Source organism: Acipenser ruthenus, chromosome 36 (assembly GCF_902713425.1).
Source record: "Acipenser ruthenus chromosome 36, fAciRut3.2 maternal haplotype, whole genome shotgun sequence".
Lineage (NCBI taxonomy): Eukaryota > Metazoa > Chordata > Actinopteri > Acipenseriformes > Acipenseridae > Acipenser > Acipenser ruthenus.
The window spans coordinates 5,227,035-5,248,968 of record NC_081224.1 but is presented as its reverse complement, the minus strand read 5'-3'; the positions used below and the strand labels follow the sequence as shown (position 1 = coordinate 5,248,968).

At 37.9% G+C, this 21,934-nt stretch overlaps 1 protein-coding gene across 2 annotated transcripts in view; it reads right to left on the bottom strand.

Annotated features, from left to right (window-relative positions):
- The window catches only part of LOC117402161 (DDB1- and CUL4-associated factor 15), a 59,560-nt gene that overhangs the window by 34,505 nt on the left and 3,121 nt on the right, over positions 1-21,934 (bottom strand). For both annotated transcript variants that reach the window (XM_059007930.1, XM_059007931.1), the window contains exons 2-4: positions 10,847-10,944; positions 1,227-1,362; positions 788-894 (exon numbers count right to left, since the gene is read on the bottom strand). In XM_059007930.1, the coding sequence (XP_058863913.1) occupies positions 788-894; positions 1,227-1,362; positions 10,847-10,944 (341 nt within the window). The remainder of the gene's footprint in view (positions 1-787; positions 895-1,226; positions 1,363-10,846; positions 10,945-21,934) is intronic.

Here is a 21,934-nt window from a genome sequence, read left to right as displayed (position 1 = left end):
GGAACTTTCATAACCACAGTGTGTATGTGTGTCTGTGTGTGTGTCAGCATGTGTGTTAGTGTGTCTGTGTCAGTATGTGTGTCAGTGTGTCTGCGAGTGTCAATGTCTCTGTATGCGTGTCTATGACTGTCAGTGTGTCTGTGAGTGTCAGTGTCTCTGTGTATGTGTCTGTGTCAGTGTGTCTGTATGTGTGTGTCAGTGTGTGTGTCAGTGTGGTCCATAAGGTCCAGAATCTGCAGGCCTAGGCTGTGTAACAAAAAGCACACCCCTAGACGTGCCGATATTGGATCATATTTGAATATCCTGAAGTGTGTTATTGCCTTCTATATTTCAATTATAAACCAGTGAATTAGAATGATATATGGAACAAAACTGTATTGGGCCTCTTTATTTTTCTATCTGACTCCAGGGATGGAAATGACTCCCATTGCATAGCAGTTTGATCCACTCCTGGTTTTGCTATGAATTTAATAAGGCACACCTGAGCTTATTACCTATACACTGTGGTAAAACCTGGAATGGGTGAAACTGCTAATATTGAAAACAGTAAATCAGCGAAGAGCCCTTAATACAGGACTTTTACAATTTACTGTCCATATGCTTGCCTAACAGTGGCTTAACCAAATCAGTGAATTATAGAAATATAGAAAAATAGCACTGTGCAAACTTCATTTGACATCCCTTTCAAAAGTTATGATGGTTTCTTTATAACAACCTTTTTGCCTGTATGTATATGTGTAAATATGCAGGATTGTCTGTATGTAAGGAAGTGCATGCACTTTCTTACTTGAACCCGAAGATGATGATTTTGGAGCGGTCACTGGGCCACTCGCACACCGTAAGATACAGGTCACTGTAGATCTCCTCGCCCATGAACAAGCGAACATGACGCACCTGAGCAACAGAGAGAGCAGGGTGTAACATGTGATGATCCTGATGGGCTATTTGTATGATGCATAATAACATCAAATGATCATTTAACAACGGACTGTTATGTTAACAGATAAAAGTTTAAATGGGACAGGGAGAGCATGTATTCATACCAGCTATAAAACACACATATTCTTCAATCAAGAACCACTTCGTGAACTACAATGAGCTACGTTGTGCTTCTGGTCTTGTATCCCAATACACACCTCTACGATACAATACATCATGTAAAGGAAGTATTAAGATGAATCGCTACCCCCCGCCTAACACACACACACATCCCTGGGAAGCTCTACCTGTCTGAGTTTGCTGTGGATGTTGAACTCCCACCAGTACAGGTGGTAGATGTAGAAAGAGAAGTCATCGTCCCCACAGTCACTTGTGTAGGAGAGCACGTAGCGACCACACTTTGTGAACCCCAGGAAGATGTGCCTGAAAGACACAGCACAGGTCACACAGTCAAACTGTGCTCACCACGTTTTGCATTTTATTATATCTCTCTGCTCACATGTATCTGCTCAGATCACTGAAACTAAGCAGCAGCATTATGGAGTGAAAACTGTCAAAAATACTTGCGTGCGTAAAAAAGATTTGGACCTGTAAAATAAATTTGTACACTAATAAAAACAATTTCTTATTATTTATTTCTTCGGAGACACCCTTATCCAGCATTCCATGTAGTGTAAAATAAATGTCTACGTGGTAAAAAAAAAAAAAAAAAAATGGATCCAAATGTACGAGTACAACTCAAAAATACGAGTACAACTCGCTCTGGGATTTTTGAAAGTTATTTCTCGCCACAGACGAATATTTAAAAGCATGCACAGGTTGCCACTTGCAGTCTAGTGCAAGTGTAGGGAAAGCTGCATTTCAGTTGCACTGTGCACTCAGCTGGACATGTACTGTTCCACCGTTTTATTATCATAATGTATATTACTAGTTTATTTTTATATCCATTGTTTTTAATCACCTCTGTGCAACACATTTTACTCCAATATGTGTGACGAAAGAAAAACAATGCCAGCTAAGCAAACATCACTACCGTGAATATTACGTTTGAACTGGTGCACTGAGCAGACTGACATGTTTTTTGTAAAACGTTAATTATTATTATTATTATTATTATTATTATTATTATTATTATTATTATTATTATTATTATTATTATTATTAATATCCACTGTCTAAAAAGCTGCATTAAATTTATGAGGCGCCCTTAGGGACATCATTCAAACCGACACCTGCGTTACATTCTGAAATCTCAGATAATACATAGTGAAATTGCCAGTTGTACTAACAAGATTAAAAAAAATGGGATTGATCAGGGACCACTGGAGCGGAATCGTGAAAAGGTGTTTTACTAAGCGGATCTGGATCTGGCTCCACTGATCCATAATCTTGATCCGACCCTGGAGATGCACGCACCGTAACTAGAGAAACTAACCAATGAGAAGCAACCATATGTGGCGCGTAGTTTATAGATCCCGAATGTCAAATTTGTATACAGCCTGAGAGCACAATAATGTTACAAAGAAATGGCAAACGGATGGACAGAGATAGAGCAGTATTAATTAATCAATGTAAATCCAGGTTACTGTATCCAAAAAACTTTACTTTATGTAAACAAAAAGAAAACGGTTTAAGTTTGGAACTCACCGACGCTCTGTGTTATTTACTAATGCCATTACACTGAGGTTTCTAACTATTTTCGTGCAGTTTAACGTTTAATATTACCTTAATATTACCTTACCTGGTTAAGAACAGGTATATAAACTATGTTCACCTGCTCAGGGGGGTTGGGTGTTCAGAAGGAGGTGAACAGGTCTATGTGCAGGCTAAGGACTGTGTGCAATCTCTGTGACAAAACCTAAAAGAAAGGTATTTGATACTGGTATTGTGTTTTGTAGAACCAGTAAATGGCTTCTCTGTCCGGGTTTATAGTTTATGATTTATTATAAAAGTTTAGCTAATACTCTTAAAGGGCCAGTGGCCTGACTGTGTATTTGTGTAATAAAAGTGTGCAAAAGCGCTTAAACTACAGTTCTGTCTCTGGGTGAGTGCTATTTTTGCCGCTGGTCAGCACTGACCACCTGTCACATCACCACTATATATATATATATATATATATTATATATAGTACACATACATATACACACACATACATACAATGTTAGCTTGCGCAAAATAAATAGACATTAATAAAAAGGAAATACTTTATCAAGCACAATTGCTATACCAAGTTAATCACGATATATATATTTTTTTTAATTAATCTGGGTGTTTAAACGCATCGCAGAGACTCTCGTATTGTATTTCATTACTGAAAGTTTACCAATTTTCCAAAAACTTTAGGTCATGTTTTACAAAACATTTTTAAAACTTAATAAATAAACAATTACCATAACAAACATTTTCGTAATATGATACCTGAAACCTAAGAACACAATATATTCCAATAAAGTTGCGTTCTTACTCAAGAGCTTGGTGTTGTTTACATTATTGTCTGTACACTGAAGCTACATCTACATCTTTACGTGGATGGAAGCTGAATTTTAAAAAAAATTATTTAACTTGTGGGGAATCCTCAACAATCGACAGCGTGTGGAGGCGACAGCGCGGGAGAGGTAGTCGTGGAGGGGTATGGAGCAGTTGGAAGCAGTAAGGAGAAATTGCATCTTTGCTTGCTTTAAACAGAAAACACTGCAGCTTAAAGTCTAACAGCCGTGTGTCTTTTTCTGATAACAAGCTGAAGATCAGAGCAGCTGATTCAAATTTGCCGCCGCTCTGAGTTACGGGGGAGGGGCAGAGCCAGCAGCACAACAGATACAAACAAAAGCCAGGCAGTCTTCCCACAGACAGCGTGTGGAAGTGACAACGTGGGAGAAGTACAGTCGTGGAAAAGTAGAGAACAGATAGAAGCAGTATGGGAGAAGTACAGTCGTGGAAAAGTATAGAGCAGATAGAAGCAGTATGGGAGAAGTGCAGTCATGGAAAAGTACAGCGCAGTTTGAAGCAGTTTGAAAGCAGGTTGACAGCTGCAGAAGCTAAACTAAACTTCCAAAAAAAAATAAAAAAATCAACATGGTCTTCAAGCCAGTAATCTGTGACACCTGCATGATGTGGGAAATCGGAGAAAACCTAGCAGAGCTAAACCAAGTATGTGTAAAGTGCCGCACAATCCAGAACTCAAACTACTAGAAATGGAGCTGCAGGAAATGAAACAGCAACAGGAGCTTGAGGAGCTGGCACAACCACAATTCATGCAATTCATGGGGAAGTCAGCACCCCTAGCAGACTGAAAGCCACCAGGGAGATGGAAGATGGTGAAAACAGCTGGGTTCAGGTAGGCAGAAGCAGGGAAAAAAAAGAAACTTTGTCAAACACAACCACCAGAAATCAAAACATCCAACAAATTTGATCCACTTGAAAATTTAGATGCTCAAAACCAACATCAAGAGAACGAAAGGAAAAACATCCAGGACCCTATAAACAGTGCTGGCCAGGCAGCAAAAAGAAGGGAGGTTATGATTGTTAGGGACTCCATACTGAGAAACACAGCAAGTTCAGTTCACAGTTTGGACCCCCTTACTACAACAGCGTGCTGCCTTCCAGAGCCTCTGTCACGCACATCACTGAGAACGTGGACAGGCTCCTAGAACGAACAGGAGACGACTTGGTAGTAGTCGTCCACATCGGTACAAACACCATTGGAAGATACAGGCCAAGATCCCTTCAAAACAAATTCAGAGAGCTAGGAAGGAAATTAAAACAAGACCAAAACTGTGGTATTTTCTGGGATACTGCCGGCATACGGACAGCTGGAAATACATAATCAAAATGCATGGCTGCAATCGTGGTGCACACAGGAAGGCTTCACCTTTCTTGAACATTGGAGCACATTCTACAAGAAGGACTATCTAAATAGACGGGACGGACTGCACTTAAACAAAAAGGGAACCAATCTACTCGGAGAAAGTATCCTTGAGGAGGTTCAGAAGCATTTAAACTAGAAAGGAAGGGGGGAGAAAACAAAAAAACAGAAGGGAGACCACATCAAAACAAGGGCAACAACTAGAACATAAGAAACTTTACAAACGAGAGGAGGCCATTCAGCCCATCTTGCTCGTTTGGTTGTTAGTAGCTTATTGATCCCAGAATCTCATCAAGCAGCTTCTTGAAGGATCCCAGGGTGTCAGCTTCAACAACATTACTGGGGAGTTGGTTCCAGACCCTCACAATTCTCTGTGTAAAACGTGCCTCCTATTTTCTGTTCTGAATGCCCCTCTATCCAATCTCCATTTGTGACCCCTGGTCCTTGTTTCTTTTTTCAGGTCAAAAAAGTCCCCTGGGTCAACACTGTCTATACCTTTTAGGATTTTGAATGTTTGAATCAGATCGCCGCATAGTCTTCTTTGTTCAAGACTGAATAGATTCAATTGTTTTAGCCTGTCTGCATACGACATGCCTTTTAAACCTTGGATAATTGTGGTTGCTCTTCTTTGCACTCTTTCTAGAGCAGCAATATCCTTTTTGTAACGAGGTGACCAGAACTGAACACAATATTCTAGGTGAGGTCTTACTATTGCATTGTAAAGTTTTAACATAACTTCCCTTGATTTAAATTCAACAGTTCTCACAATATATCCGAGCATCTTGTTGGCCTTTTTTATACCTTCCCCACATTGTCTAGATGAAGACATTTCTGAGTCAACATAAACTCCTAGGTCTTTTTCATAGTTCCCTTCTTCAATTTCAGCATCTCCCATATGATATTTATAATGCACATTTTTATTGCCTGCATGCAATACTTTACACTTTTCTCTATTAAATGTCATTTGCCATGTGTCTGCCCAGTTCTGAATGCTGTCTAGATCATTTTGAATGACCTTTGCTGCTGCAACAGTGTTTGCCACTCTTCCTATTTTTGTGTCGTCTGCAAATTTCACGAGTTTGCTTACTATACCAGAATCTAAATCATTAATGTAGATTAGGAATAGCAGAGGACCTAATACTGATCCCTGTGGTACACCACTGGTTACCTCGCTCCATTTTGAGGTTTCTCCTCTAATCATTACTTTCTGTTTTCTACATGTTAACCACTCCCTAATCCATGTGCATGCATTTCCTTGAATCCCTACACCGTTCAGTTTGAGAATTTATCTTTTATGCGGGACTTTGCCAAAAGATTTCTGGAAATCTAAATAAACCATGTTGTAAGTTTTGCAATTAACCATTGTCAATGTTGCATCCTCAAAAGTCAAGCAGGTTAGTTAGACACGATCTCCCTTTCCTAAAACCATGCTGACTGTCTCCCAGGATACTGTTACCATATAGGTAATTTTCCATTTTAGATCTTCTTATAGTTTCCATAAGTTTACATACAATAGAAGTCAGGTTTATTGGTCTGTAGTTATCTGGTTTGGTTTTGTCTCCCTTTCTGTGGATCAGTATTACGTCTGCAATTTTCCAGTCTGTCGGTACAACCCCTGTGTCAAGAGACTGTTGCATGATCTTAGTTAGCGGTTTGTAAATAACTTCTTTCATTTCTTTGAGTACTATTGGGAGGATCTCATCCGGCCCAGGGGATTTGTTTATTTTAAGAGCTCCTAGTCCCTTTAACACTTCTGCCTCTGTAATGCTAAAGTTATTTAAAACTGGATAGGAACAGGTCGACATGTGGGGCATGTTGTCCGTGTCCTCCTTTATAAAAACCTGTGAAAAGTAATCATTTAATATATTTGCTATTTTTTTTTCTTTGTCTACGATTTTGCCATTTGTGTCTCTTAGACATTTAACCTCCTCTTTGAATGTTCTCTTGCTGTTATAATATTGGAAAAATATTTTGGATTTGGTTTTAGCCCCCTTAGCAATATTGATTTCTATCTCTCTCTTGGCCTTTCTTACTTCCTTTTTGACTTGTGTTTGCAATTCCAAGTACTCTTTCTGTGTACTTTGTTTTTGGTCCCTTTTAAACGCTCTGAAAAGTGCCTTTTTTTGCTGAATATTTTTTTTAATTGATCTATTAAACCATTTTGGCCATTTTGTTTTAGATTTAGATTTGTCTACTTTTGGGATGTAATTGTTTTGCGCCTCTCGTACTACATTTTTAAAAAACAGCCATCCTTTTTCTGTGGATGTTTTCTCTATTTTACTCCAATCTACTTCTGTTAGTCTACGTTTCATACCTTCATAGTTTGCTTTTCTAAAATTGTAAACCTTAGCTTTAGTCATTAATTTTGGGGTTTTAAAAAACACTTCAAATGAGACAATGTTGTGGTCTGAATTTGCCAATGGTTCTCTGACCTCCGTTTTAGTTATTCTGTCTTCGTTATTTGAAAGGACTAAATCAAGGCATGCCTCCCCTCTAGTCTTGACAAATAGCGTTAGGAAGCAGTCATTTGTCATTCCAACATTTCAATTTTGTACGTCGTGCTCCCCACCGGGTTCTCCCATTTTATACGGGGGAAGTTGAAATTATTATTATCCACCATTAGTATGGCTTCTCCTTTTCTAAACGCATTTTCCTATACAGTGTGTACCCACTAATATTATATTCGTCTCCATCACTCTAAGACAACCATGTTTCTGTAACACCTATCACATCATAGTTACTTTTTAGTGCAGTAGCTTCAAGTTCTAACAGTTTGTTTCTGAAACTTCTAGCATTAAGATAAATACATTTAATAGTTGTCTTACCTGAGTTGTTGCCCTTGTTTTGATGTGGTCTCCCTTGTGTTTTTTTGTTTTCTCCCCCCTTCCTTTCTAGTTTAAATGCTTCTTGACTTCCTCAAGGATCCTTTCTCCGAGTAGATTGGTCCCCTTTCTGTTTAAGTGCAGTGTGTCCCACCTATATAGATATTCCTTGTTGTAGAATGTGCTCCAATGTTCAAGAAAGGTGAAGCCTTCCTGTATGCACCATGATTTCAGCCATGCATTTTGATTTTGTATTTCCAGCTGTCCATATGGTCTTTGCAAGGTGCCGGCAGTATCCCAGAAAATACCACAGTTTTGGTCTTGTCTTTTAATTTCCTTCCTAGCTCTCTGAATTTGTTTTGCAGGGATCTTAGCCTGTCTCTTCCAATGTTGTTTGTACCGATGTGGACGACTAATACCGGGTCGTCTCCTGTTAGTTCTAGGAGCCTGTCCACTTTCTCAGTGATGTGCCTGACTGAGGCTCCTGGAAAGCAGAACACTGTTGTAGTAAAGGGGTCCAAACTGCAAACTGAACTTGCTGTGTTTTTCAATATGGAGTCCCCAACAATCATGACCTCCTTTTTTGCTGCCTGGCCTGCACTGTTTATTAGTGTCCTGGATGTTGTTTCTTTCATTCTCTTGATGTTGGTTTTGGTCATCTAAATGTTGAAGAAGCTCAAATTTGTTGGATGTTTGGATTTCTGGTGGTTGTGTTTGACGAAGTTTCTTTTTTTCCCTGCTTCTGCCTATCTGAACCCAGCTGTTTCGACTCTCTTCCATCTCCCTGGTGGCTTTCAGTCCGCTAGGGGTGCAGACTTCCATGAATTGTGGGTGTGTCAGCTCCTCAAGCTCCTGTTGCTGTCTCATTTCCTCCAGCTCCATTTCTAACAGACTTACTCATAGACTTCATATATTTGCTAAAATAGCAAATATATTAAATGATTACTTATCACAGGTTTTTACAAAGGAGGACGGACAACATGCCCGACATGTCGACCTGTTCCTATCCAATTTTAAATAACTTTAGCATAATAGAGGCAGAAGTGTTAAAGGGACTCGGAACTCTTAAAACAAACAAATCCCCTGGGCTGGATGAGATCCTCCCAATGGTACTCAAAGAAATTAAAGAAGTTATTTACAAACCGCTAACCAATATCATGCAACAGCCTCTTTACACAGGGGTTGTACCGACAGACTGGAAAATAGCAAACGTAATACCAACGTAATAACAACCTGTCACAGATGGTTCTGGCACGTCCCTTTTGTGCTACAAGTCATTAAATCATTTTGCATGGAAGGCCTCGGTTGCAAGGGTGTGCGGTTCTTTGATGGACCCAGATTCAGTTAAAATGTTTTTGCTAACTAATGATGGGAATGGGACTGTAGAGACGGAAGCTTTGTTAACAAGATTTAAGTTTTTGCAGATATCAGGCTTTTAAAGACACACCTGTGGTGGCTTTGACAGACTCACTGAGAGCAGAAACTGACCCAGGACTGTGACAGCTTCTGGAAGCAGGCTGATCTTTGGGATGCAAATTGAACATTTGTGAAACTGCATGTGTGTTAAAATGTTGTAATAACTGTACTGTGTTTTAAAGAATATAAAGCCAGAATAAATACTAAACACATTGTTAAAGCACACTGTTCATACAAAAAGTTACAATCTGCTATGTATTAACCTATAGTCATGTTAGAGCATTCTACATTCCTGTTTAGTCTATTATAGAAAGGCAGAAAGGCAGATGTTTCTTATTTAGAGAAGTAAGCTTGATCTGAAAGTAGTCTTTAAGCTAAACACAGGTATTCTAGAATAATTCAAACAGAATATAAGTCTAAATGTTTTATTTTAACAGAAGAACTGTTAAGTTTGAAACTAAGAGAATATAGTGTAGAAATTAACTTAAAATAAAAACTTCAGTCAAAGCAGAATGGTACAAGTCTGTGTCAAGCATATAGTAGGCTTGCCAAAGAGAAGGCAATTAATCTTCGTAACCTTTGCTTGCAGTACCAGACAGAGTTTTAATGTTTGGGGGGTTTGAAATCCAAGGTTGCTAATAATGAGTGATCTTTTACATATAAGAAATATCTTCTGGTACCAAGAAAGAATAACATCAGTTCAAAAGTTCACCTTACATATTTCGGAGATGTAGGAGAGGTGGACTAGGGGATGATGGGGAGTTGCCGGGTGTTTTGGGAATGTTGTTGACTTGAGGGATAGGAGCTGTTAAGGCTGATTTAATGTTTAAGAAAGGTATCAAACGTCCGCTGGCAAATGTTTGGGATGAATCTGTTGTAGCTCTTCTTCATATGTACAATTAATTGACAGATACTTTTAGAATGATTTTTAGATTTAAGTAAACAATTAGCCATCTGTTAAAATCAGTAAAAGGATAAAGTAATTTGTTAACACATACTATGATATGTACCAGTTAGTAATTGTTATGCACATCTCTGTGATTTAGTTGTGTGTCAGGGGCAACTGAATGAAATCATTCCAGTATATATTTTTGCTGACGGGGAGAGGGGGGGAAATACATAAATGAATGCAAAGCAATTATTTCTTTAGAATTGTTACATATTTTGACACGTAGACATTTGGCTCATTTAGCAATGTGTTTTTAAATTGCAATCTGCAACAGGACTTGATGCAAACATAAAGCAGTAAACCTGATTTTGTTGATCATGAAACACACGCTCTTGTCTTCATCTACAAATAATGCCTCAATTTTACAATATTTGATCAAGCTCTGATCCAACTGATCCTGCTTTGAAGCAAGATCAAAGCAGGATCAGATTTTGAGCCGAAACTGAGTTCAGGATCAGCGCTGATCCTTATAGTACAACCCAATATGTCACAGGAGCAAGACAGCAGCCTGGATCCAGGATCGGATCCCGTTAGTACAACCGGCCCCAGGGTCAAGTTAAGATCTCAAAAAAGTAATTTTGAAGGACTAGTTTTGTTTGCGATTGTTGTCAAATTATAATTCCGTCCCTGTTTTTCTAATTGACTGACTGATTAGAAATACTAAAATAAACTAAAATTAGATTAATGTAAATTCAGCAGTATTAAGAGTTTAACAGTTATGGATGATTGATTGATTGTTGATGTCCTTTTTTTGTTGTTTTTTTTGTCCCTGTGAATGTTTTATTAAGATCTGACCCAGTCCAGTTAATTTAAATGGACCGTTTCAGTTTCTCATGCGAACACAAACTCAGTCCTTACCCTGCCCGCAAGAACTCATCATTCACAATGGTCTTCAGGGAGACACAGACACGAGGAGGGAGCTTCCTAAAGAGACGGTGCGACAGCTGGCCTGATATCTGCAGAGAGGGTGAGAGAGATAAAGAAAACATGACTGTTACAGGGATGGAAATAAATAGTAGTTTCACACAGTCCAGATTTTACTAGGAGCCTGATTAGCCACAGTGTATATAGGTAACAATCTCTGTAGGTGTGTGTGTGTGTCTTATTAAACTCACAGTAAAACTATATATTTTAGCCCTGTGGGTGGTTGTTATGGAGCTGACAACTATGCCCTCAGAGCTGTGCTCGTGTGCCCGCTAGTGCAGCTAAGATAATCTGCTACAACGCAATACTGATGAATTGGGAGGGGAATTTAAGTCATTAAAATCTACAACTCTACTACTCTGTGCCCTCAGTCTCTGCTTCTATGCCCTTTGATAACCCTGTATTTTAATGTAATTTTATTTCATATTTTGAAATAAGACTGTAATAAGCTAATTACAGTCAAATTTAAACCGAAATAAGAACATAATAAGTTACTGGACAAATCCTTAGACCTAGTTTAATAGCAGCAATAACCTAGCATCATCTTCTAGAATAAATGTCAACATCTTAACAATATACATACATACACTGCTGTGCAAAAGTCTAGACAAGTTGCATTTTTTTACTGTGATGCATTATGAGTATCAACAATTTAATCAAAGCCTCCACTAGTGTTTTCTAATATTATAACAACTTTGACTTGCATAAAGAAGGAAAAACATTGAGTGAAATAGCATCACTTGATTTTCAAGGTGTGGTATCCGAAGCATAATCAACAAGTACAGAGAAATGTCATCTGTAAATTGACAAACCCAGGACTGGAAGACCCAAAAAGCTGTCTAACAAGGATGAGCAATACTTGAAGATAATATCCTTAAAGAATAGAAGACAGGCGTTGAATTAACAACAGAACTGGCAGAAGGCACAAGCGTCGTTGTCCATCAAATCAACAATACGAAGGTCACTCTTGAAATCAGGACTTAAAGGATGTGTAAGAATACCTCTGTTAAGAAAGGGGAACATTACTAAAAGGCTAAAATGTGCACAAGAACACAGAAATTGGACTATAGAACAATGGTCAAAGGTGCTTTGGACTGTTGATGGATAGACAACGACACCTGTGCCTTCTGCCAGTTCTGTTATCAATTCAACGCTTGTCTGTGTTTTCAGTTTGCGTAACGACCAAAAAATAATAATAATCCTTTGAAACATTGTTGATTATTCCTTTATGTGAGAAATTGGTTTGCTTAAAATACTCGTTTCAGCTCTCAATACTCTTCAATGGGTTGGTTGTGACAGCATGTTCTTTAGTTTGGTGCATGCAATGTATGCGACACGGAGACGAGATTGAACTTCACTGAACTTTATTAGCACATTCCCCCGTTGATGGATGAGACTAGATCCTGGGTGCGCCCGATACACAGCTCTGCAACAACCAACACCGTTGCAGATCTTTATTATTACACCATAACAAGCTGGGTTAAATAAATAAATCGTTCAGACGAAGAACAGTAATGTGTATTGCAAACAGTTTTGAGCTATTCAATCTTTTTTATTTCAAGGTCTTTAGAAAAAAGTCCAAAGTCCCACAATTTTACAACAATCCTTTTGTATGCTTCAGTTTCCCATAGATAGATTTTCATATAGTATGTAGGTTTTAAAATATAAAATGTGGGACACAGTACATGTCCAGTTTTACTTGCAATAAGTGGAAAAACGTTTATGTTGTATATTCCTTAACTATGGAACAACAGTGACAAACGGGTTTTCCAGTTATTCTTACAAGCACATGTGTAATCAAGTGTAAGTCTTTTAATGGTGCAACAACCATATATATATATATCGGAACAAGGACAACAAAAGCAAAACTCCACAATCACATCACAGGAAAGTTTATTAGAATATTTAAAATGTGAGATGACGCACGTTATTAGTATAGCTTTTTTAGTAATCAATAAGTAACCTATATTACTTTAACTACAAATAATACAATACAACTCACATGCAGAAACTACTACTATGCAGTAGGCTACGATTTAAATAAAAAAATGTTTAGAAAACCTAATATTTATGCTATTTTTGAAAGAAGAATAAAAATAGCACTAATTAATAATCGTAGGCCATTCTTAATGTTTTGAAAGGTAAAAGCAGGTTTCTCAGTCAGACAGAAACAATAACACTATGGCAAAAATCTAGTTTCTCCTCTGTGGAATGGCGTCCATGCGTTGCTAGGGCCCTATGACGCAGACTCTGCATCTACCTACTGACAACCACAATACAATATAGAATATTATATATGCTGCCAACTACTTCCACAAAGTGTATGCATGTGCTTGACTTTGTCAAAGATATTCTACTTAACATTTACCCTGAACAACCTGACCATTCCAAATGGCATCAAACCGTTGTAGATCATAACATTAGCACCAGCAGGCCCTCTACCACGGTTGCTGAGTCAGACAGTCCAGATGGCGGAACTGCCGTTAATTCCAACGTAACGGTAACCTTAGCGACCAGTGACTGTGAAAGTGTTGACAACACTGAGGATATCACCGACAGTGTCACCGTTGTTGCTAAAAGCAAAGCAGTCACTGTCCCAGGAAATACAAAAAAAACTGTAAATTAGGTGTGGATCCTGCCTGGAAATCCCTGGCTGCTTGTGACTGATGATCAGTCTGGTAAATCTAGTAGATCTAACAGTTAATTACCAATACCTTGTAGATCTAGATTTCTTTGAAAAAAAAAAACAAAAAAAAAACATTAGACTTCAACAATTACAATGCTAACTTTTGATCTAGTCTAGGCCTATACATTGTACATTTAGTTTTAAATTTAATCGAACCATATTGTGGACAGTGGTGTAAGGTCGAAATTAAATTAAGGCCTGACTGATAAGACTAAGATAAGTCTAAGTTACACACAAAAAAAATTGTCTTTTAGGATTGCTGTGCAACATGTGCATAGCACATCATCCTCCAAGGAATGGAGGTATCAAGGTTTGGAGAGATGTGCCATGTACTACCCTTATCATACAGTCTGAACAGGCATGCAAAATCACACCAGCACCAACAGGCCTTGTCTATGGCAGAGAAGAGCGGTGGCATAATGCTGTCTTTCAAGCACTACATGAGCTTGGACAGGATGGCATTCCTTGCAGCTCTGCAAGTAATGTATTGGCTGACAAAGAATTAAGTGGCCCACACCACCAGGTTTGCCAGCCTCCTAGGTATGATGCAGGGTCTGGGCCAGTCATACCTCAGCCACCTAAACAAGGCAGTTTTTTCAGAAAATGACAATTTTATCTTATTCTGTCTAATTAGGCAATCTGGAATTTCTAATATATTAGAATGTATTAAGTGAATGAACCGCCAATTATTTGTAAAGTTGTGACCTATTACTTGCAGGGAGGAAATGCCAAGTACACCTCAGAAAAGATCATGTGGGAGATGGTGAAGGTCTTGTCTGATGTGCCACGCCATCACATCCTGCACACTTTGCGCAGCAGCAGTGTTCGCGCTAGGCCGCGCCATTGCGCCAATGCCCCCCTGAAATAAAAAATGTCCCGCTGAATTTCTCTTAACGCGCCCGTGTGTCCCTCTTCCCAGACCAGACGCAATACCAATACGCTGTAAATTAATGCATGTTGTATTAACATGACATATCTGACGACAGGCTAATCTTTTTTACTTGTTGGTTTACACTTGCGTTTTCATAATTAAACTCACGTGCCATTATTCTCCAGTCCAGTAGAATGCGCTCACACCCTCCCCGGCTACAGTCAGTTTCACAGTAAAGCCTGGATGACATCAGGCTTGTTAACAACATGGCCCTGCGCAAATATAACCTTGTATCCCTGTTATACCCGACCATTACTTTTGGAAGAACAAGTAATCAGCTTTGGCAGTGACTGTTGAAATGTAAGCTGTTATATTTGTGCTTAACAATACTGTGAAATTCATCCGCTGTTAACTTATCTATTTGCTAGACAAAATATCTGTATGATGTTTGGAGATATGGAGTGACCTAGCAAGTGAATGGGAGAAATTTGAACTTCTGCGTACTGCAATACAGTTTATAGACGAAGTGCAGTGATACGAAAACCGCATCGATTTAAAAAAAAAAAAAAAAAAAAAGTAGCATACTGTAACGTTATAAAATATGTGAAATGAGTCTTTCTATGACAAAAAATGAAAAAATTCCAGGCCAAAATAATTCAGTATGTGTTAAGCACCGTCTCGGCCATTTTGTCAATTGGCCTGTACGGCATGATTAAAAAAAAAAAAAAATCGATTTATATATATATATATATATCAGTGTATGTGATTTTATACAGCACTGTATATAATACATCTTGCATTGAGATAACACCACTGAATCGGAATAAAGGAAATTATTATGTAATACAGTTCACGTGCAGTCACGGTTTTGGTAAGTAGCATTTTCAAATCATATCATTATGTGCAGTATTAAAATGTAGCAAATCCACAAAACCAACGAAATACATATTGTATATATTGATATTTTATTTTTAGTGTTCTGTGTAACACGGGCCATCATTTAACCTTGAAAAAAACTAAATACAGTACCTGAAGCAGACACGCGTTTATCATAAAATAAACAAATCACCTGGGCCGGATGAGATCCTCCCAATAATACTCAAAGAAATGAAAGAAGTTATTTACAAACAGCTAACCAAGATCATGCAACAGTCTCTTGAGACGGGTTGTACCGACAGACTAGAGAATTGCAAATGTTATCCCAATCCACAAAAAGGGAAGCAAAACCAAACCAGGTAACTACAGACCAATAAGCCTGACTTCTATTGTATGTAAACTTATGGAAACTATAATAAGATCCAAAATGGAAAATTACCTATATGGTAACAATATCCTGGGAGAATGTCGGCATGGTTTTAGGAAAGGGAGATCGTGTCTAACTAACCTGCTTGACTTTTCTGAGGATGCAACTTTGAAAATGGATAATTGCAAAGCATACGACATGGTTTCTTTAGATTTCCAGAAAGCTTTAGACAAAATCCCGCATAAAAGATTAATTCTCAAACTGAACGCAGTAGGGATTCAAGGAAATGCATGCACATGGATTAGGGAGTGGTTAACAGGTAGAAAACAGAAAGTACTGATTAGAGGAGAAACCTCAAAATGGAGCGAGGTAACCAGTGGTGCACCACAGGGATCAGTGTTAGGTCCTCTGCTATTCCTAATCTACATTAATGATTTAGATTCTGGTATAGTAAGCAAACTCGTGAAATTTGCAGACAACACAAAAATAGGAGGAGTGGCAAACACTGTTGCAGCAGCAAAGGTCATTCAAAATGATCTAGACAGCATTCAGAACTGGGCAGACACATGGCAAATGAAATTTAATAGAGAGAAGAGTAAAGTATTGCATGCAGGCAATAAAATTGTGCATGATAAATATCATATGGGTGATACTGAAATTGAAGAAGGGAACTATGAAAAAGACCTAGGTGTTTTTATGTTGACTCAGAAATGTCTTCATCTAGACAATGTGGGGATGCTATAAAAAAGGCCAACAAGATGCTCAGATATATTGTGAGAAGTGTTGAATTTAAATCAAGGGAAGTAATGTTAAAACTTTACAATGCATTAGTAAGACCTCACCTAGAATATTGTTTTCAGTTCTGTTCACCTCGTTACAAAAAGGATATTGCTGCTCTTAGTGCAACCACAATTATCCCGGGTTTAAAAGGCATGTCGTATGCAGACAGGCTAAAAGAACTAAATCTATTCAGTCTTGAACAAAGAAGACTACGCGGCGATCTGATTCAAACATTCAAAATCCTAAAAGGTATAGACAATGTTGACCTGAAAATAAGAAACAAGGACCAGGGGTCACAAATGGAGATTAGATAAAGGGGCATTCAGAATAGAAAATAGGAGGCACTTTTTTACATAGAGAATTGTGAGGGTCTGGAACCAACTCCCCAGTAATGTTGGTGAAGCTGACACCCTGGGATCCTTGAAGAAGCTGCTTGATGAGATTCTGGGATCAATAAGCCACTAACAACCAAACGAGCAAGATGGGCTGAATGGCCTCCTCTCGTTTGTAAACTTTCTTATGTTCTTATATCAACAACATCAACGTGTGTTGTAAAAATAAAGCAAAAATTGTTTTGAAAACTGTCCAAAATATTTACTTGGGGGCTAAGAATGAAAAATGTCAAAAAAATGCCATTTTTATATGGAAATTGTCAAAATAAAGGGGCAGCTGGAAGGTAAGAATTTACCAGTCAGGACAGTGGCTTTTAAATACGACTATTAAACTGTATCTGTTGGTAATGTGGTTTCTTCTAATGCAGTAGTTTTCAAACTGGGGTACGCGACAAAAATTCTGAAACTGCGGACAACGCATTTTATTTAGTACCATTTGCCAATCTATTGTAAACTTTTGTCATGTAATCAACGTTTAATCGCTAACACCAGACTGATGTGCTGTGACAGAGCGTTTAGAGCACACATGACTATTCTTGAAATGTATTTTCGTTTATGACTGTAAGTCGCCCTGGATAAGGGTGTCTGCTAAGAAATAAATAATAAATAATAATGACTAATTTACATATTAAATATGTACATTATAAATAAACCCTGTTGTTTAAATGCCATATAAAGAGTTGGGCGGTTACTGCAGTCTGTCTTTGGGATAAAAAAAATTACATATTTAAAAAAACTAAAAGCCTAGTCTTTAACTCATTTTATTTCCTGTGTGCGTTCATGCCTGCAAATCAATATTTATTTTTTTCAATGACCCGATTAAAGTTCATTGTAACTTAAGTACTATTGGTTCATTTCAAAATACATACTGTATGGCCAATCAGAAACCAAAGTATTGCCATGCGGTCTAATTTGACAAGCCCTTACGTCTGGTGTGAGAGTAAGAGTTTTTAGCTTTCAATCCAGTGAACAAATATGGATTGTTGGCTCAATACTAGTACATTACTAGCAAAGGGCGATCAAAACGAAATACCGTCAGAGATTAAAAACACCCAAAATGTCTTGCGACTGAAGCTCTCTCCAATTTCCCTGCCACCAACAGTGATTTATGTGGTAACAAGCAGGGACATCCATCACATTGTTAGGTAAGTGTTTTATTATTGTTTTTTAATTAGCATCAGTACTGTATGTTTTAGTCACCAAGAATTAAAAAATGCCAATAATATGTTTTCGTAATGAGGTCAGCTGTAGAGATGCGTGGATAGTGAACTTTTCTTTGCCGTCTTTTCTGTAATTTTATTATCAATAATCAGTGCCATTTGCTATCACGGAATAGTCCCATGTCATTTCTGAGTGACTGAGTTTAGCACGGAGGCTTCGTTGATTTTAATTAATTAGTAATTACAATAAAATGATGTTGATGTTTCCAACAACTAGAAACCTGTTTGATGGACTATTTTTATCCAAAAGTAAATATAATATATATTTTCTGTTATAATACTGTAACTTTTATAATTGTATCCATCACACACTCCAAGGCTTGTGCGTTTTGTTGTATTATGTTCTTGTACAGATCATATTTTTTCTGTTTTCATTTTTATTATGACTGTATCTCAGATGGGGGTACGCGGTGGACTACATTTTTTGGAAAGGGGTACGCAGCTTAAAAAGATTGAAAACCCCTGTTCTAATGTGATCTGGTACAATGAATGTCCTCTACTCAGCAATGCACCAGCGTCACTGTGACACATTTCCCAATATTTTCCCCAAAAGTGACAGTGAGTATTGTAGAGACACCTTGGTTGTATCTACAGCTTTACAGTTTTATTTTTTGTTCTTCAGAAACAAAAGGTCAGTAAACTCTGCTGGCATATTTAAAAATAAACAAAAATAAGAAATGTTGGTTGGTTCTGAATTATCAAACATATTGACCACCTCACTGAAGAGCATGTCCCCCTAAAATTTAGAGTGTGGGCCACATTGACCCTCAGTCTCTAAGTCCTGGAGCAAACACTGCAGCAGCCCATACTTTAGCATTCTGGTAGATGAGACGACAGACGTGGCTGTGGCACAAGTAGCTTATCATTTTTGGTCGTTATCTGACTGACAGCAATGAGATAAGTTTAGCAAAAAGCTGATTTACTGGATAGAAATTCAGTTCATTCGCAATAATGAGTTATCTGAATTTAACATTTTTCTAGGTGAAAACTTCCTACTGGAATTCCTGTGCGCACCTCTGGGCTGAAGGAAATTCAGGTTCACATTATTTAAATAATACATTTTGTCATCTAGTCTATGCTATCAGTAATGGGTAATTTGTATTAATTATAATATAATATATTTATATTTTCTTTTCATAAGTGAATAATTGTAAATTCAGGGATTTAGACTAACTGAGATGGCTCAGTAGTCTGCAGGACAAATTTATTTTGTGCTTTTTACTTTACTTGAACAGAACATTGTCAACTCCAAGGATGACTGCATGAAATTGAAAGAAGCCAAAGATGTGCGGTGGCTGTCCCACAATTTTGCAGTAGCTGCTCTGCAACGTACATTTGCAGCAGTGGTTATGAGCCTGAAGCGTGAGGCTGCACAGAGGCATGAGGCTGTTTCTCAAGACATTCAAGTTCTGCGCAACACTTCTCATGATGTGTGATGTTCTGCCACCCTTTGCCAAGTTGTCCAGGCTGTTTCAAAAAATTATCCTTTAGTTTGAGTTTGATTATAAAACTAGGGACCTACCTAAATCGCGATTTTGCGGATTTTGCGGAAATCGTGAAATTGTGTGGTCACCGCGAAATTCACCTCTTAGGGGCCAATGAATACAAACAAGTACGGAGAGGGAAAAAAAAGAAACCTTGTTTAAATGAACTACTGCACAACACAAACTACGTGTCTTCCTTCTGCAGATAGCCCTTTTTTATTCCTTCGCCGTCTTGTGTACATTGCACTTAAGCAAAAAACAAACAAACAAAAAACGTCCACAAGTAACATTTACAAAATAAATTATCCAAAGCAGTTAACATTCTTGTTTACTATTTAAATGACAAAGTTTTAATCAGCCTATCAGTGCGTCTTTACTGCTTTTATGTGATCTGTAGTACTGTGCTGTAAGGGGTGGGACAAAGTTGGTGCTGCATTGTTTTGATTTACGTTGCTAAAATCTAGTTTTCAGCATTGGAGGTAAAATAGTAGAAATGGACGACAAAAAAGCAAAGTATATTTCGGCTGATGATCGTTTAAAGATATTTCCCAAAGAAACTGTACATGCAGACCGAAGTAATTGTTTTCCATATCTTAATGTATATTTGGAGAAAATACGATCGATCGCTATTTAGCTTCAGAGTCACACATTAAACAAAAGGCTACTACAGAGACTGCTGAACAGAACGTAAAATAAACAGCTTTCAGAAACCAAACTGGAAAGTCAGCCCAGACAAAAAGTATTCCTTGCCACCTTGCTTCAACCTGCTGCTTACAGTTTGAATTTTAGATCCGAATAGCCACGTCTTCTTTGTTTTGACTCGGTAACAATAAAATAAATTATTGGATGGGACAAATAACATGACAACGAACGTACTGCATACATTGACATTAAAGTATGCCAAATGCCCTCGTGTAACCGAGTTTTTGGGCTGTTTCTAATCGATTTCCACATCTGTATAACTTGGCAAAGCTTTGCCTTACACTTCCAACCAATTCAGTGGATGCAGAACGTGCAGTCTCAATGTATGGGCAAGTCAACTGCAGGGGGATGCTGCATACTCGCCTTTAACAAATGCCAGCACTCCGTTTTAGTAAGGAAGTATGTACCACTATTTTTAGGCTTTATAGTGTTCTGAAATACTGTCTACTTAAGTTTACTTAATGTTTAAACAGGTCTGCGAAATGTCCTCGAAATCCTAATTTTATTCCGCAAAATACCTGTGAAAAATACGTAAATTTACCGCGATTTAAGTAGACCCCTAATTATAACCTCACTTTGAGTTTCAATAAATTATGTACAAAAACATTAACAGCAGTTTTGTTATAACAGAAACAGGACACTGACTTTAGGCATATTGATCTCAATGTTGATGCTACTTTGGAAGGGATGAAGAAATTGCAGGAGAAGCCTGGGGAACATCTTCAGGGTCTGCAGAGGTTCCTGGAAGAAGATGTGAAGGAGGTGGCAGACATCTTTTTTTAGTCATGTGGAATTTGAGAACTTCCTGGTGCAAGTAAGCAAACTATATGGCGGTGTTTTCATGCAGGTTAAACCCCAGATTCTCATGCTATTATTGGCAATCATTATCGCGCACTAATGACGCCAATTCAAAATTTTAGATCTAAAGACCATTCCTGGACAATGTCATAAGGAATCTCCAGGACCAATTTCTTGACAACCTAATTATGTCTGCCTTCAACACCTTCAACCCTGATGAGGCAGACGAAGATCACACCCATCGACAGGAGGTAAAATATTATAGTTATATGTCTTGGATTTTTTAACAGTTCTATGACTAACTCAGTTGTTGCAAACTTTTTTTCCCTTTGGTCCTGTGTACCATTTATTTATTATTGTTTATTTACCTTTTGATGGGCATGAATTTCTAAAACAACATTTTCATAGACTGGAGGATGAACATTTAAAAATATACATTATCTTTCTTTGAATTTGCACCTTGTATATTTTGTTCCCAGTTACTCACTGACTGCTACAGCACAGAAGTGACAGCAGAGGACATGTTCAGTGAGTACAGAGTGCTGTCCACCCTCCAGCTGACAGAGTACAACACCCTGACCACTAATCAGGTGCTGCAGCAAGTTATGAGAGTTCACAAGGAAACCATGCCACACTTGGCTAAGCTGGCTGCAGCCATTGCTGTGATCCATGTTTCAACAACAGGTATTCATTTCACAGCAGTTTAATTAAACAATGACAACAAATTACTCATTTTAAATTATCTACATTTTTAATCCAAGAAAAAAATGGTAAATTTAGTTTTCAGATTATTTAGTATCCCTTAGATTTGAAAGTAGGGCAGAATTCTCAACACTTAATAAAAAA